We start from the raw sequence: 16,930 nt of genomic DNA on the forward strand, positions 1-16,930 counted from the left end.
AAGGGGTTTGAACCCCCCAAATTTTAATGTTTTTTATTAATTATTTGGTAAATTATTATTATTGTTTAAATAATTCAGTATTACTGACATGTGCTGCTTAAAGATAACTCTCAACATTGAAACGGGTTAAGAACCTTTTAAAAGAACAAAATTAGGAATGAGCGGTTGACTGCGTTTTCTTTGTCTTCACTCCCCCTCCCCAATTTTTCCCTGGCTACGTTCTTGGTAGTAGAGGTGACCAACAACAATCAATATGGCTCCTTTACTACAGTCTGTCAGCTTTTTGAGAATTTCATACTATCTACTTATTTGAAGTTATTTTCTTTCTTGATTATTTCTAAGGGTTATCTTATGGATGACTGTACAGATGATATCTAGTACATCTATTTTGTCAAATTCTATACTAACAATACTTTTACAATTAATGTCACTATGTGTAGACGTAAAAAATAGTGATTTTTAAAGGAAACTATAAGATATAAGAAACTATTTATTAATTCGCAATTTTAATCCTTAAAGAAACACAATACTTGTTAAGTATTATGAGATGCAAAGTTATTAGCTAATGGAGCAGGCCGGGAGTAATGTGTGCCGCGAGCATCTTGCTCATTATATCGTATTATTTTCTTACAAAAAAGTTATAAAATACCAAAGTGTATGTTGTCATGTAAGATAAACCAAATGTTCAACCTACTTCCCAGTCTGGACTATAGGCATTTAGTAAGGCTACTAGTGAGCTAGCCTGTCTGTGGTTTCACCCCAACTTTCTCACCGCTTTCACTGCAAGACCTTAGGTGTACAACTACCATAACACCTCCTGCCTTACTTGTCACGGGCAGATGTCATTGGTACAATTTAGTTTTCACTTTCTTACTGTAGTTGTCAGCCTTACGCGGCCGGTGTCACGGCTACCATCTACGTTTCCGGTCGTGTGAACTCCTATTACTCTGGAGTGATCTTCACTTCCATTTCACTGGTGTAATATTCACTTCCATTACACTGGTGTAATCTTCACTTACATTAAAGTTGTGTAATCTTCACTTCCCTTTCACTGGTTTAATCTTCTTTTCCATTCCATTGGTAATCTTCACTTCCATTACACTAGCGTAGTGACATGTACTGTAAGATTACAGATTCACTTCCATTACAAACGTTCTGTAGCAGGGGTATTACACGAACTCGCCGTAGACTTTTTATGAAAGAGATTTCATGAAACAGTAAGGACTGTCTGCGATGTAGGACCTACTTTGTAAGACATACAGATTCCCCAGATGAAACGGTTAATTTCTGGTTGGTTAATACCTTCCAGTTCAAGCTACATTGAGTACAGCAAAGCTGATGTGTCACGCATATCTCTGCAGCCCTTTGGATGTACAGGCTACTTGGAAGAATCTACTTGGAAGAATCTACTTCTAAGACGTCCATGTTGAGAATACTTGTAGGAATCTACTTGTAAATAGTCTAGGTTGAGGATACTTGTAAGAACCTACTTGAAAATCGTCTAAATTGAGGATACTTGTAAGATCTACTTGTAAACAGTCTAGATTGAGGATACTTGTAAGATCTACTTGTAAACAGTCTAGATTGAGGATACTTGTAAGAACCTACTTGTAAACCGTCTAGATTGAGGATACTTGTAAGATCTACTTTTAAACAGTCTCGATTGAGGATACTTGTAAGAACCTATTTGTAAGATGTCTAGAATGGGGATATTTGTAAGAACCTACTTACAAGACGTCCAGATTGAGGTCACTTGTAAGAACGTGTTTGTTATTGAGGCTACAAGTAACCTACTTGAGGCTGATTGGTAACATATTGGGTTGGCGGTATTGTGCGTGATCTTGGAGCTCCTGGCTAATAAACTCGGTTTGCGACCACTGAGGCTTAGGAGAGATTTGTCCGATCTCGTAATTCTGCAGACCATTCATGTTCGGAGTTGCTCGCTGAAATGACTTCAGAAAACCTACTGGAAGAAGATCAACTCTTCACTCACCGTTTTAGAGCTACTCCCTACGATCGGTTGTTGGACGAAAGTTAGCGCTGGCTCAGTAATCGAGTTTCTTCTGAGATCAATTTATTCATAAACTATGAGGAGATTCTCAGGGGGTCTTCATTATATTTACTTGTAAAAACCTGGTTGTGCGGTTATTAGCTCTAATATTTCCAGAGTCCTAAATATATCAGATCCAACTATTAATTGCTCAAATCCTTCATTTATATTTCAATTAAAACTATTTTTAGCTGAGGGCTCAGATGATATAGGTTAAACAGAAAGTATTCAAAAGACCTTCAGTTCATCATACTACCCAATTAAATGGTGAGGACCAATTAAATTGTGTTCCTACCTGGCCAATCTACCCTGGTCGTGTACACGATCCGAGTAACGTCTCTATCTTTAAATTAAACGTCCGGAAAACATTATTCTTAACGTTAGAGGCAACTAACAAAAACCCCAGTATATAGTAGCGATTCCAAGTAATCTAATACTTACGGCCATACTATTACTTTCGTTGAACAAGTAAGGAATCTGCAAGCGCCAGAGTATGTCTCAGTTTAACATATCTCGGCTGACTACTGCATTTCTAGTATTAAAACTAGCAGAGTATTTCTCTGTTTACAACTCTCGGTGGATTTAATCGTTCCTAGCACTAAAACTAGCAGAGTATTTTTCTGTTTACAACTCTCGGTGGATTTAATCGTTCCTAGCACTAAAACTAGCAGAGTATTTCTCTGTTTACAACTCTCGGTGGATTTAATCGTTCCTAGTACTAAAACTAGCAGAGTATTTTTCTGTTTACAACTCTCGGTGGATTTAATCGTTCCTAGCACTAAAACTAGCAGAGTATTTCTCTGTTTACAACTCTCGGTGGATTTAATCGTTCCTAGCACTAAAACTAGCAGAGTATTTCTCTGTTTACAACTCTCGGTGGATTTAATCGTTCCTAGTACTAAAACTAGCAGAGTATTTCCCTGTTTACAACTCTCGGTGGATTTAATCGTTCCTAGTACTAAAACTAGCAGAGTATTTCCCTGTTTACAACTCTCGGTGGATTTAATCGTTCCTAGTACAAAAACTAGCAGAGTATTTCCCTGTTTACAACTCTCGGTGGATTTAATCGTTCCTAGTACTAAAACTAGCAGAGTATTTCCCTGTTTACAACTCTCGGTGGATTTAATCGTTCCTAGTACTAAAACTAGCAGAGTATTTCCCTGTTTACAACTCTCGGTGGATTTAATCGTTCCTAGTACTAAAACTAGCAGAGTATTTCCCTGTTTACAACTCTCGGTGGATTTAATCGTTCCTAGTACTAAAACTAGCAGAGTATTTCCCTGTTTACAACTCTCGGTGGATTTAATCGTTCCTAGTACTAAAACTAGCAGAGTATTTCCCTGTTTACAACTCTCGGTGGATTTAATCGTTCCTAGTACTAAAACTAGCAGAGTATTTCCCTGTTTACAACTCTCGGTGGATTTAATCGTTCCTAGTACTAAAACTAGCAGAGTATTTCCCTGTTTACAACTCTCGGTGGATTTAATCGTTCCTAGTACTAAAACTAGCAGAGTATTTCCCTGTTTACAACTCTCGGTGGATTTAATCGTTCCTAGTACTAAAACTAGCAGAGTATTTCCCTGTTTACAACTCTCGGTGGATTTAATCGTTCCTAGTACTAAAACTAGCAGAGTATTTCCCTGTTTACAACTCTCGGTGGATTTAATCGTTCCTAGTACTAAAACTAGCAGAGTATTTCCTGTTTACAACTCTCGGTGGATTTAATCGTTCCTAGTACTAAAACTAAGTATGTTTACAACTCTCGGTGGATTTAATCGTTCCTAGTACTAAAACCCTGTTTACAACTCTCGGTGGATTTAATCGTTCCTAGTACTAAAACTAGCAGAGTATTTCCCTGTTTACAACTCTCGGTGGATTTAATCGTTCCTAGTACTAAAACTAGCAGAGTATTTCCCTGTTTACAACTCTCGGTGGATTTAATCGTTCCTAGTACTAAAACTAGCAGAGTATTTCCCTGTTTACAACTCTCGGTGGATTTAATCGTTCCTAGTACTAAAACTAGCAGAGTATTTCCCTGTTTACAACTCTCGGTGGATTTAATCGTTCCTAGTACTAAAACTAGCAGAGTATTTCCCTGTTTACAACTCTCGGTGGATTTAATCGTTCCTAGTACTAAAACTATCAGAGTATTTCCCTGTTTACAACTCTCGGTGGATTTAATCATTCCTTTTATTAAATTATCAGAGTTTTTCTCTGTTTACAACTCCCGGCGGATTTATATTCCTTGTATTAAATTAACTTATTTTAATAAGCTTTAGTTATTGTCGAAATAAAAAGTATTACAACTTCCGCTCAGGCGTTTTGGTTACATACCACTGACATGACCTTCCTGAACCCAACAGCTGAGGCCACCGACCGGTAAACCAATGAGGTAACTCAAGTTTTGTAACTGGTTTTACAATGCAACTCCATGTTACAGAAGTAGCAGGTTATGTATTAAACAAACAACAGTTGCGTTTTCATAACGGTCGTCTGTAAATAACCCAATTAGATTTATTGCGATTCAAATGCTTTTGGAGTATAATGCTATTGAAAGTTAATGTTAGATCCGAGGTCAAATTTATGTTAAATCCCAGGAATAGTTGTTTAGAGAAATATTTGTGTCTTATTATAAATAAATTATAGTCCTCAATATCCTTTACGTACGTTAGTAGTGGATGGACTGACTCGACGTAATAAAATGAATGATTTAACTAAATTTGATATTAAATGAAGTACTAAATAAGTAATACGAGTGTACAATTAATAGCATAAAATATGTAATAAACACAATTAAAGTTAAACGAATTTAAACGTGATCAGGTAAATTCTAGTATGGTATTAATAGTAGAATATTAATTATTATTGAAAGGGTAAAAGGATTTCGGACATTTTCAGTCGTTATATCTTACAAAAGATTTAACACAACGTTTCGAAGATTGGAATCTATCCTCGAAACGTTGTGCCATGCCTTTTGTAACATATAACAAATGTCCGAAATTCTGTTATATTTTGAAACTTTTTATCGTCAATTGTTTACTTTAATTAATACTGTTTTTTAGTAAAAGAAGACAAGAATGTAATGTATTAATGAATAGTTTCGAATTGACTTAACGACCAATAACATTTGTTATGTAAGGTTTATTTTAATTTCTTTCCACGGGTTCTCTTAATGTGGAAGATTCACATTTACATCTTGCAAATAAAAATGAATCGTTAAATGTGTTGGTAAGCGCTAATCTCAAGAACGGCTGGACCAATTCGGTTAATTCTTTTTGTGAAATGTCCATTGAAATCCAAGGAAGGTTTTTATGAAGAAAAATATAAGAAAAGTTACCTGGAATATTTTAAAATTCAGAAAAAATGCTGCTTTTACGTTTCATAATCCAAATTAAACTGGCACTAAACAGCTGTTCACACCTTCAGTTTTATGTTAAAAAATTGGCTGAAACATCTGTTTACATTTAAATTTGATCAAATATTAAGTAAACAGTGCTTGATAAATAGCGTAATGCAGATAGTAAATAAAAAGTTAATACCAAAATCTTACTCCAGATCGCGCCAGTGATGAATTTAAATCATCTAATGCATTTTATATATCATTTAAACACTGTTATAACACAAACCTTAATGAACAAAGTCATGAATGTTTTCACATACGTTACTTTAAACTGGTGGACTTCCTTGACATTGTGATATGGCATTTTAACAGTGGCTTATGGGAAAACAGAGAAATTAATAGGTCACGCACATTCACAAACAGAGGAAGACGACTATTGTAGGCCTTGGAACAGCTGGAACTTGACAGTGGGAGGTGTCATAGTCAAGGCCAGCTTCTCTATCTTTATATTCCGCTAGCTCCTTGTAACTACAAGGGCAGCTAGACATCTTGGTTCATCCTACAGGTCACGCACATTCACAAGCAGAGGAAGACGACTATTGTAGGCCTTGGAACAGCTGGAACTTGACAGTGGGAGGTGTCATAGTCAAGGCCAGCTTCTCTATCTTTATATTCCGCTAGCTCCTTGTAACTACAAGGGCAGCTAGACATCGTGGTTCATCCTACAGGTCACGCACATTCACAAGCAGAGGAAGACGACTATTGTAGGCCTTGGAACAGCTGGAACTTGACAGTGGGAGGTGTCATAGTCAAGGCCAGCTTCTCTATCTTTATATTCCGCTAGCTCCTTGTAACTACAAGGGCAGCTAGACATCTTGGTTCATCCTACAGGTCACGCACATTCACAAGCAGAGGAAGACGACTATTGTAGGCCTTGGAACAGCTGGAACTTGACAGTGGGAGGTATCATAGTCAAGGCCAGCTTCTCTATCTTTATATTCCGCTAGCTCCTTGTAACTACAAGGGCAGCTAGACATCGTGGTTCATCCTACAGGTCACGCACATTCACAAGCAGAGGAAGACGACTATTGTAGGCCTTGGAACAGCTGGAACTTGACAGTGGGAGGTATCATAGTCAAGGCCAGCTTCTCTATCTTTATATTCCGCTAGCTCCTTGTAACTACAAGGGCAGCTAGACATCGTGGTTCATCCTACAGGTCACGCACATTCACAAGCAGAGGAAGACGACTATTGTAGGCCTTGGAACAGCTGAACCGCGACAGCTGTTAGCACCATAGTCAAGGCCAGCTTCTCTTTTATCACTTCTCGCTATCTTTATCGTTTACAATGACCCAGGAAGGACAATAAAACGTGAACAAGATTAGTACGCTACTTTATTTTATATGTTAAAAACAGTTATCTCGCTAAAAACATTATAACTCTTATATTAACTATTTTATAAATCGTGTGTGGGTGTCCCCTGTATCATTGTTACTATCCAAGGTTAACGGATCATTAGAGCGTTTAATTAATGACCTCAAAAATATAGGTGCACGAGTTACAAAGGGCTCCGAACTATTTATCTCGGTTTCGACTTACTGACAACATCGATCGTCAATACTGACACATACTGATTTGATTGACGACCCCTAGTGTTTCTGAAGAATAGCAGGTTTATAATGGGCTACTCTATTCATGACTCTTGTATTAGACCCCTATCACCCCTTGTATTATCTCCCGCCAGCTCCACGTAACAAACAAGGGCAGTTAGGCATTTTGGTACATCTCACAAACAGAGGAAGACGACTAGTGTAGGACTTGGAACGGCTGTAGCGTGACAGTGGGGGGTATCATAGTCAAGGCCATCGTCTATGTTATTATATCCTGCTAGCTCCTTATAACTACAAGGGCAGCTAGACATCTTGGTACATCTCACAGTTCACGCACATTCACAACCGGAGGAAGACGACTAGTGTAGGACTTGGAACGGCTGTAGCGTGACAGTGGGGGGTATCATAGTCAAGGCCAGCGTCTATGTTATTATATCCCGCTAGCTCCTTATAACTACAAGGGCAGCTAGACATCTTGGTACATCTCACAGTTCACGCACATTCACAACCGGAGGAAGACGACTAGTGTAGGACTTGGAACGGCTGTAGCGTGACAATGGGGGGTATCATAGTCAAGGCCAGCACAGTCTATGTTATTATATCCCGCTAGCTCCTTATAACTACAAGGGCAGCTAGACATCTTGGTACATCTCACAGTTCACGCACATTCACAACCGGAGGAAGACGACTAGTGTAGGACTTGGAACGGCTGTAGCGTGACAGTGGGGGGTATCATAGTCAAGGCCAGCACAGTCTATGTTATTATATCCCGCTAGCTCCTTATAACTACAAGGGCAGCTAGACATCTTGGTACATCTCACAGTTCACGCACATTCACAACCGGAGGAAGACGACTAGTGTAGGACTTGGAACGGCTGTAGCGTGACAATGGGGGGTATCATAGTCAAGGCCATCGTCTATGTTATTATATCCCGCTAGCTCCTTATAACTACAAGGGCAGCTAGACATCTTGGTACATCTCACAGTTCACGCACATTCACAAACAGAGGAAGACGACTAGTGTAGGACTTGGAACGGCTGTAGCGTGACAATGGGGGGGGTATCATAGTCAAGGCCAGCACAGTCTATGTTATTATATCCCGCTAGCTCCTTATAACTACAAGGGCAGCTAGACATCTTGGTACATCTCACAGTTCACGCACATTCACAAACAGAGGAAGACGACTAGTGTTCCTTTGGTACAGCTGAAGTGTGGCAATTGTAGTTACCATAGTCAAGGCTAGCTTCTCTTTTATTATCTCTCGCTACCATTATCAAAATACAATGACCTGGAAGAACAATAAAACGTGAAAAATATCAGTACGATACTTTATTTTATATGTGAAAACAGTTCTTTATGTAGCTTAAAGATGATGAGGTAAGGTGACTACTTTAAATCTGAATTCTGGACTTTTGTTATAGTACTAAATTATCTAAAATCTTAAAATTAGTTACAATTTTTATTAACCGATAGGTAAAGTATACCCTTCGAATGAAATGTTCACATGTAATTTATACTTGTTTAATTATAATTTGTCTAAATAATTTTATTGATTAAGTAATCATAAAACGTGTTCATAAATTTAAAATTTTCCAATAATAATTTGAGTTCTTCAGTATATTAAATCTGTTAGTTTATTGTCATACTAAAATTTAAATCATATAGGATATACAATTTTTACTACTGTTTTATTTTAATTTTCAGCACAATAATCAATTATTGGTGCTTTATTTGTAGATAAGAATATACAATTATATATTTAAAAAATGACGGCACAACACTAGACAAAAAGTGATAAGGGTTTTAAGTATATTTTTAAACCGGACTAAAAAGAGCAATACGAATTCTCATATATTGAAATAAATTCATAATCCAATTCATATTGTTACAATCGTACATTTAAATAGACATTAACTATCCATTCTTACGCACGACGTATGTTATTTCGAATTGTACGTACATTTAATGTACACTAAATTCATGATTATTCACTTCTAGCGCAATCTGAATGGGATCATGAATCTGTTTCAAAATAGGAGAAATTATTTTACTTCTATTTGTGTTAAAATGGTTTTTCTTCATTTAACTTTTATATATATACATAGACAAAAGTAACCATTATTTTTGGTTTATAAGATAAAGCTTTCCAATTGCGATTAAGGGCCTTCTTTGGGATCAGATCTTTGTTGATAATAATTAAATAAATATGTAATAAATAAATACACCATTTTTCATTCCATTGAAACATTGTACAATAGTTTTTACATCAAATACAGATATATCATAAGTTATAAATAATGCAGTACAAAATTACAAAAATATTATATATCTACATCAAAATTTATAAATTTAAATATAACTAAATATTTTTTGGACTACACTGACCAAAACTCCAGTAACATGATCAATATCAAAACAATTTGTATGCAGTAAAGAATTTCTCATTTAAATCGACTTTATTTTGTGCATACAATTCGGGTTTTATAAATTGGAACAATAAGAAAAAGGGACCAGAATCAGCAAAAAGAAAATTAATTAAAATTGGACACAACATTTAAAAACTGTAATGGGGTGGTTATAATTATGAAACTCACTTTAACCACAATATATTTACAAGTTAAATGAGAGTTAAATTCGTTTTGATATAATGGACATTCATGAATATCTGTTGAGAATGTTTCGCTGAATTTTATAATTTGGACATCTGAACATGAAATATTAAACGTTTACATAACCTTATCCAATTTTATACATAAATTAGCTTCTAAATAAGGATGCACGTGGCAACAAATACTTAACCTTTAGTGTCAAGATTGTAATGGCTTTTCCTGCATCCTCTGGCGACGCGACCTAACCTTTCCACCGAGAGCTTTAACTATACTGTATTGTGTATTCCGATATTCTCTTGTGTTATAGGATGACATGGTATCTTTCAAATATTTTTCTCCCGTTTTACAGGATAAAACCAACAATTTATTGAAAACAGACATTTTTGAAAAAGGAAAATAAATGTATGTTGTGTGGTGTAATATGTGGTGTTGTGGGAGAAATATAGAACTGTATTAGATATAATAAAATATATTTTTAATTCTGATTTAAATAGAACTGATATTTGAATGTTGAATTTTTGCGTAGTTTAAAATAAATTACGTAACTATGGTGGGAAGGGTTGATTCATTGTGAATATTGAATTTATCTTCAGTTTACCTTCCTCTTTGTGTAAAGTCTGACAGCTGAGCTGTCACAGTCTTCATTCCTCGAATCTGAAGTCTTATTCGTCTGAAGAGATCCAAAAAATTTGGCGACGATGACGCCCAAAATGAATCCCTTACTTAGTTTCAACATCAGAGATACCTAGACAACAAAATAAAGTGTAATATAGGTGAAAAGGTATTGTCATTGTCCCATCAGATGTACACTTTTGATGGACCTCTTCAGACGAACATAACTCCCAATTCCACGAATAAAGTCTGTTACAGCGTTAGCTTTCAGACGCTGCTCTAAGATGAAGATGAACTGAAGATAAACTCAACATTCACATTGAAATAAATGATTTTCGTTTTACTAAATGCGATGGCTAATGATGTGGTTGGTGATCAGTGATTGTTAGACACATTTAAGTAGGGTATTGATTAATATATGGGGTAGTGGATTATATATATATTCATTGGGTTTTAACATTCTCGTAGTATCATCTTTATTCATAAATGTTGCCTTTATTAGTTTATAAATCCTTATAGTTATTAAAACTTTCTTACCTTTTTTGTAGTTCAGTTTATTAGAATATGACAAATATATATATCTATAATTTATATATACGGGAAAGTGTATAATTGACAATCCACTAGCCTATTGCAAGAGACTAATACAATACCTTTTTGTTTTTTTTAATGCTCTTAGGACAAGAAGCTTATAAACTGCACCTAGTCTTATAAGGACCTTTGCGCTGCTTCCGGAGTGACAGGAATTCTGGATGGGTAAGGTTGGGGTAGTGGGTAGGGGGGTAGGGGGATGGGGGATGGGTAAACGGGGGTAGGAGCAACCTCCTATCGAGATCCCTGAGGAAGAATTTATAGCACTAATCTCGTCATATCCCCTCGAAAGAAGGGGAGGCCAGCTCTGAACCTGCCTCTCCAGTCAAAGCAGGCAGGGGGTGGCACACCCATGTTGAGGCTAGCAAGAACCTGTGATTTTAGGGAACGAACTTCACCAACTCCAATAGTCATGTCCCGCAATAGATTACACCCACCGAATTGCCCAGATTAAGTGACACATCGGTTTTTGCTGTGCCCAGTGGTAGGTTCAACTGGAAGGTATAAACCAGCCAGAAGTGATCCCTGCTGAGTAAAAAGATTCTTGAATAGCAATCATCAAGCCCGTTTTCAGTATAATTAACTTATGTGGAGCATAAAATAAATAAAACGTCAATAAAAAGTGGTTACTATATACATTACAGAAACTATAAAATTCTAAATAATGATATCGATAAAAATATGTTATACTATTAGAATATATAATATGTATTAGGAGGCCTCTTATATACAATTCACGTAAATTTTCCATGTCAATCATTTGTCTATGAATATACCAGAAAAATTCGGTACTATCAACTTCCTTGAGCTATTCTTCATCCACAGTCAGTGTGAAAATTGTAGAGTTTAAAGGTTCTATGTTGCAAAAACATATACTCGTACTGAAATTAGTTTAAGAATTGTAAGTTAGTTGTGCTCATATTAAAATATTGTATGCAGCTATACATTTAAATAAATTCTTTCATAAATTTGAATTTAAAAGCTTAATATGCCATTACATTTTTAAACATTTTACACCGTCGGCGTACGTATGTTTTTTTTTTTTTTAAATCGACTAATGATTTAATATTCCTCATGCACTGTTAAAATGATTGGTTTGAGAATTGAACCTTGTGGTTGTATGATTCATATCTTATTTCTGAAGCTTTGGTATTTTTTTACAGATCTAAACTTGTTAAGTGTCATTAGTTAGGTGAGATTGAATGAAATTTAGTCAAGCTCTGTTTATAAGGATAGAGTGGCACTTACATCAAAAGCCGTTGAACTCATAAAAAAAGCTTAAAGTCGAATTCGTTCTTCAAGGCTTGAAGGGCTGCCAGGGCTACTGGGGGCCTGTGTGTGGGGTGGCGGAAGTTGGAGGCGGTGTGTTAAGGCCGGGGACACACGGTCCGGGTAAACGCCCGTCCGAGTTTTGTCCGGGCTCCGGATGATCCAGAAGTACATTGTGAAAGTTAGTGAAGAACACACGGAACCCGGACGGGCGAAAGCCCGTCCGATAGCAAAGACGCCCGGATGTATTCTCAACTGATCATCCGAGACCCGGCCGGGCGTTCACCCGTCCGACAGGTGGCGGGGCATTGTGTCAAATAGGCGGGAACACACGGTCCGGGCGAACACGTGCAGTCAGTGTTGTTGTGACCGTCGTGGTGTGCGCATCTTGAGTTGGTGGTTCGGTGCTTGGTTGTGATATTGGACTTATATATTGGAGAGTTGATAATGACGACGGATATAGACGCGGATAAACTTATATCGCTAGTGCAAGAAAGACCCCAACTTTGGGACAGAACGTTGGAAGAATATAAAGACAGAAATAAGACAAGGGAGAATTGGATTGTTGTCTGCTCTTCGTTACATCCTGGTTATGACGAGCTGAGTAATATTGAAAAGAAAAAACTATTGTAAGTAACATTTATTTTATTTACAAATTAAATCTTATTACAATATAGTCAATAGAATACTTCTTCAATACAATACTTCTGAACAATAACTGACTATCAATATGTTAATAGTATTACATATAAAACTACAAACTGTCTCAGACCTATGATGTTTTGCATATGAACCTTTCAAATCCTAGACATTTGCCAAGGCACTGAGCCCGCATCACTAAAAAAATAATCTGCCAACACATTTCTAATCTGGTTTGCCTTTTTCCCTACTACTCTAGTTTGGTTCTGAGTTGGTACAAACTCGATATCCTCGAATCCAACAACTTCCAGTGTGTCCTCATAGTTGAATCCATCTCGCTCCCTAATTATATTGTGAAGCACAACACAAGCTTTCACAATATCAATACAAAAGTTTGGGTTCACATTGAGAGGGCGATGAAAGATTCTAAATTTGCTGCTTAATATACCAAAAGTACATTCAATATATCTTCTTGACCGGGAGATTCTGTACTTGAAAACCCTTTTTGTAACAGTCAATTGTTTTCCCCCATATGGCCTTTGTAAATGTACTGAGAGGCCAAATGAATGCCTCATCTCCTATTAGAAAATACGGAATGTCTGGGGTAAGAGTGCCATACAAAGGCCTTGGTGAAGGTTGCACCAACCGATTTTCTTCAATACTTTTCCACAAAGAACTTAGATTAAAGATATTTGGATCAGCTTCACTGCCATAAGAACCAATGTCAACAAAAATAAATTTATAATTTGAATCCGCAACTGCCATTAAAACTAAAGAAAAATAACCCTTATAATTGAAACACACAGATCCACTTAATTCTGGTTTCATAATTCTGATGTGTTTTCCGTCTACTGCTCCAATGCAGTGCGGAAAGTTACTTCGCTTTTCGAATCCTTCTGCGACAGCCTCGCATGACTCTGTTGTGAGTTTTGGTAGGAACTCATCGACAAGACTTGTCCATATAGACTGGCAGACTTGCTTAACAAAGTTTGCTATTGTAGATTTTCCCAGTCTGTATGAATAATGTAGGTCAACAAAGGTACAACCGGTAGCAAGATACCTGAAAACAAAAGCGGCATCAATAACATGTGAAATGAGAATGTATGTATAACAATTATTTCACAACAAACAGATTCTTCAACTAAAGACTTAGTTAGAGTTATATATGTCGTATTTCATTAAACAGGGTCTACATGTACATGTTTTTGTTTCAGGTCAATTGATTCTGAAACGATGGAACAATATCCGGGACCAATGGATGAAATGGAAGAAAAAATAAAAAAGACTCAAAGGAGTCTGGGGCTGGAGCCTCAAAATTAAGAAAATATATTTACCATGAAGCACTGCAATTCCTAGAAAAGGTAAGAGTGCATGCCGAAACTACGTCAAATATCCAAGGGGAAGGTCAACAAGACGACACTGTTGATGAATCTGGGGTCGACTCTCAAAACACTCAACAAACTACAAATACTGTACCTAATACGGTCTACAAACCTTCGAATGTTGCTCCAAAAAAGAAGAAGAAAATGGACGATTTCGAGTTAAGGATGCTGAAGGTGGTGGAAACCCCGCAACAAGATGGAGATCGACATCTTTCCTTTTTTAAAGGAATAATTCCTTCCATTTCCAAATTCAGCGAGCCACAGATTGTAGAGTTTCAGTTGGGAGTACTGCAATTGGTTCAAAAAATGCAACAAACCACACCACCAACACAGGTACCACATAATATTGTCCATTATCAACAGCCACTTTCGATTCAAGTACAACAACAACAACTATTCGATCAACAACAACAGTACATGCCGATGCATCAACCCAACACAGGTTGTAATACTAATAGGTATGCTGCACTTGCACAACAACCATGTAGTTCCACCATGGTTACACAGTACCATCAGCAACTTCAAGAGCAAGCTAAACTCGTCCCACCTATCTACAACAAGCTGTACAACAGGCTAGGCCTAGTCCGGCCGAATCAGATCTAACACAGATGGACAATATGTCACCTGACGACAGTGACGTCGTATACTCTCCCAGTTCCGATTTGTTTTAATGAAAAACGTTATTGCATATGTACAGCAACATAAAGTTAGGTGGAGGGTACTCTTACTGTAAAATGTTAATTGTTCTTAAATTGAAGGCAGATGTTCATTAAACATAGTTTTAACTTGTCGTTATGGTTATTTTTTATGGTACCTCTAATTGTAGAATTAATCTGACATGTAAAACTTAGTTTGTGTTTACTAAGAAATTGTCCATTAATAGTTACAATAAAATTAATTATTTAAGTTAACATCTCTTCTAGATAACTTAATTCAACTCTTACCTTAAGGTCACTGCCAGCATTTCTGCTGGTTTAATGCAGTTCCTCATGTTGGTATCCTGTCTACGAAGCTGTGGTGATATCTTTTGGAGCACCTCATCGAAAGTGGAGACAGACATGCGAAAATAGTTGAAGAATTTTTCTTCATCTACTCTTAATTCTAAAAATAGAGTATTGAAGTGTCCTAGTATGTTTATCTTCTGCACTACAACAGGATGTATCCATACACTTCTATTACGTTTCTTTTTACGTCTGTGACGCAGTAAACAAATCACTGCTAATAGTTTACGTCTATCTTCGTCCATGATCAAGCCGAAAATGACGACAAGTGGAATAAAATCTTCCGGATGGGAGTTTGCTCGGATGTAGTGTGCTGTTCCATCAAAATATCGTCCGTCCGGCCAATCGCCCGTCCGGGCAGTCACCCGGACCGTGTGTCCCCGCCTAGATGTGACTGACGTGTCTTTGCTTTCGGTCCGCATCTTTAAGGTTTTCTTGTATTCATTAAAACACCGAATATAACTTAAAAGTGTTAGTCTGGTTATTCTCTTTTTTGTTTTAATTTTCTTGAATTCTTTTCAATTTATAGAGTTATACTTGAAGTTCATTTTCCATTTAATTCTGTATAAGTTAGGTAATTTTGTTAATATTTATAAAGTATAATTAATTGTGTTAATAATTTACCGGGCCTGTATTCAACTATTGTAAATATACCGTATATGACGAGGTTGAGTGGTAGAGAGGGTTTGATAGCCGTAACTCAGCCCTTTTAAGAAAAGCATTTTTCAATTTTTATTTTCAACTATCATTCATATTAGCTGGACAATAGCATCTGTAAATTTACATACTCTACAGCCAAATTGGTGGATTGAAATCATTTTGATTTGTGCAAAAAAGACTGTAGTCTAGCAAGAAATAGACCTTAAAAACTTTCTTTAACACAGAGAGTAATTAAAATGACATCATGATGGCGTTGCGGCAAGTATATGCTGAAACTCTGGATTGAAATTAAAAAGCAAAAATGCTGCAAAAATCAGATTATGTTCAAATATGAATCTTAGTTATAAGCTGACAGCAGAATGATTTTCAACTAATTCGGTTGTTTTTCATTCCCTTGACGAACTTTAAGAGATGAGGTAACATATGTTTTAAATAACACTGAAGGAGGATCCAGAAATGTTGAAGCATGTTGCATAATACAATATTGGAAGAGATGGGTCTTGTGGAGTACGTGGAGTTGAGAGCCGCCAAGAGTCAACGACCGACCTTGGTAAGCGGGGAAGAGATCAATGGCGTGTAGACATGCACCAAACGCACGCACACACGCACTCACTCCCCTCCATCAGGGTGAGGAAGGGTGGAACAAACAAGGTGTGACTTTTGTTACTGCAATGAGGGGATCTATATGATGCTTTTAAAAGTCCATATGAAAGTGGCAAAGTGCTAAACAGGTCTGCGTGACAGCAACACTATAACATAGATGAGTTGAATTATTGGAGACCTTCTGGCGTAGACTGGCACTGTGAAATCTCCATATGGAGCAGTGTCTTCTTGACGGAGCATCGGAGGGTTTTTCATATCCACTCTACACTGTATGCATCTAGGAATTCATATTTAGGTTTCAAAATTATTTTTTTCTTTGCCCTAATGTATCTAAAAATGCAATAGTTTTATTTTTATACTTTACCAAATTATCATACTTGGTACATGGTTAACGCCTCTTAATTAATGATCTCACATTTATCACTACTGTATATACTTTAACTTGACATGATTTCTGTGATCAGGCTGTTTCCTAAAGCGTACAAGCATTAAGTCTGATATCTGAAGAGTAAGGAATATTTGCAGAGCTTGTGCATAATGTAGTAGAATTCGACAAAAGAAAC

At 36.8% G+C, this 16,930-nt stretch overlaps 1 protein-coding gene across 1 annotated transcript in view; it reads left to right on the forward strand.

The window, feature by feature from the left end:
• LOC124363429 overlaps window positions 1–14,833 on the forward strand; it is a 37,023-nt gene extending 22,190 nt beyond the window's left edge. Inside the window, exon 2 of the mRNA XM_046818679.1 lies at window positions 13,992–14,833. Within this exon, the coding sequence (XP_046674635.1) occupies window positions 13,992–14,706 (715 nt within the window). The 3' untranslated portion in view covers window positions 14,707–14,833. The remainder of the gene's footprint in view (window positions 1–13,991) is intronic.
• The last annotated feature ends 2,097 nt before the right edge of the window (window positions 14,834–16,930 follow it).

Source organism: Homalodisca vitripennis, chromosome 5, assembly GCF_021130785.1.
Source record: "Homalodisca vitripennis isolate AUS2020 chromosome 5, UT_GWSS_2.1, whole genome shotgun sequence".
NCBI classification, from domain to species: Eukaryota; Metazoa; Arthropoda; class Insecta; order Hemiptera; family Cicadellidae; genus Homalodisca; species Homalodisca vitripennis.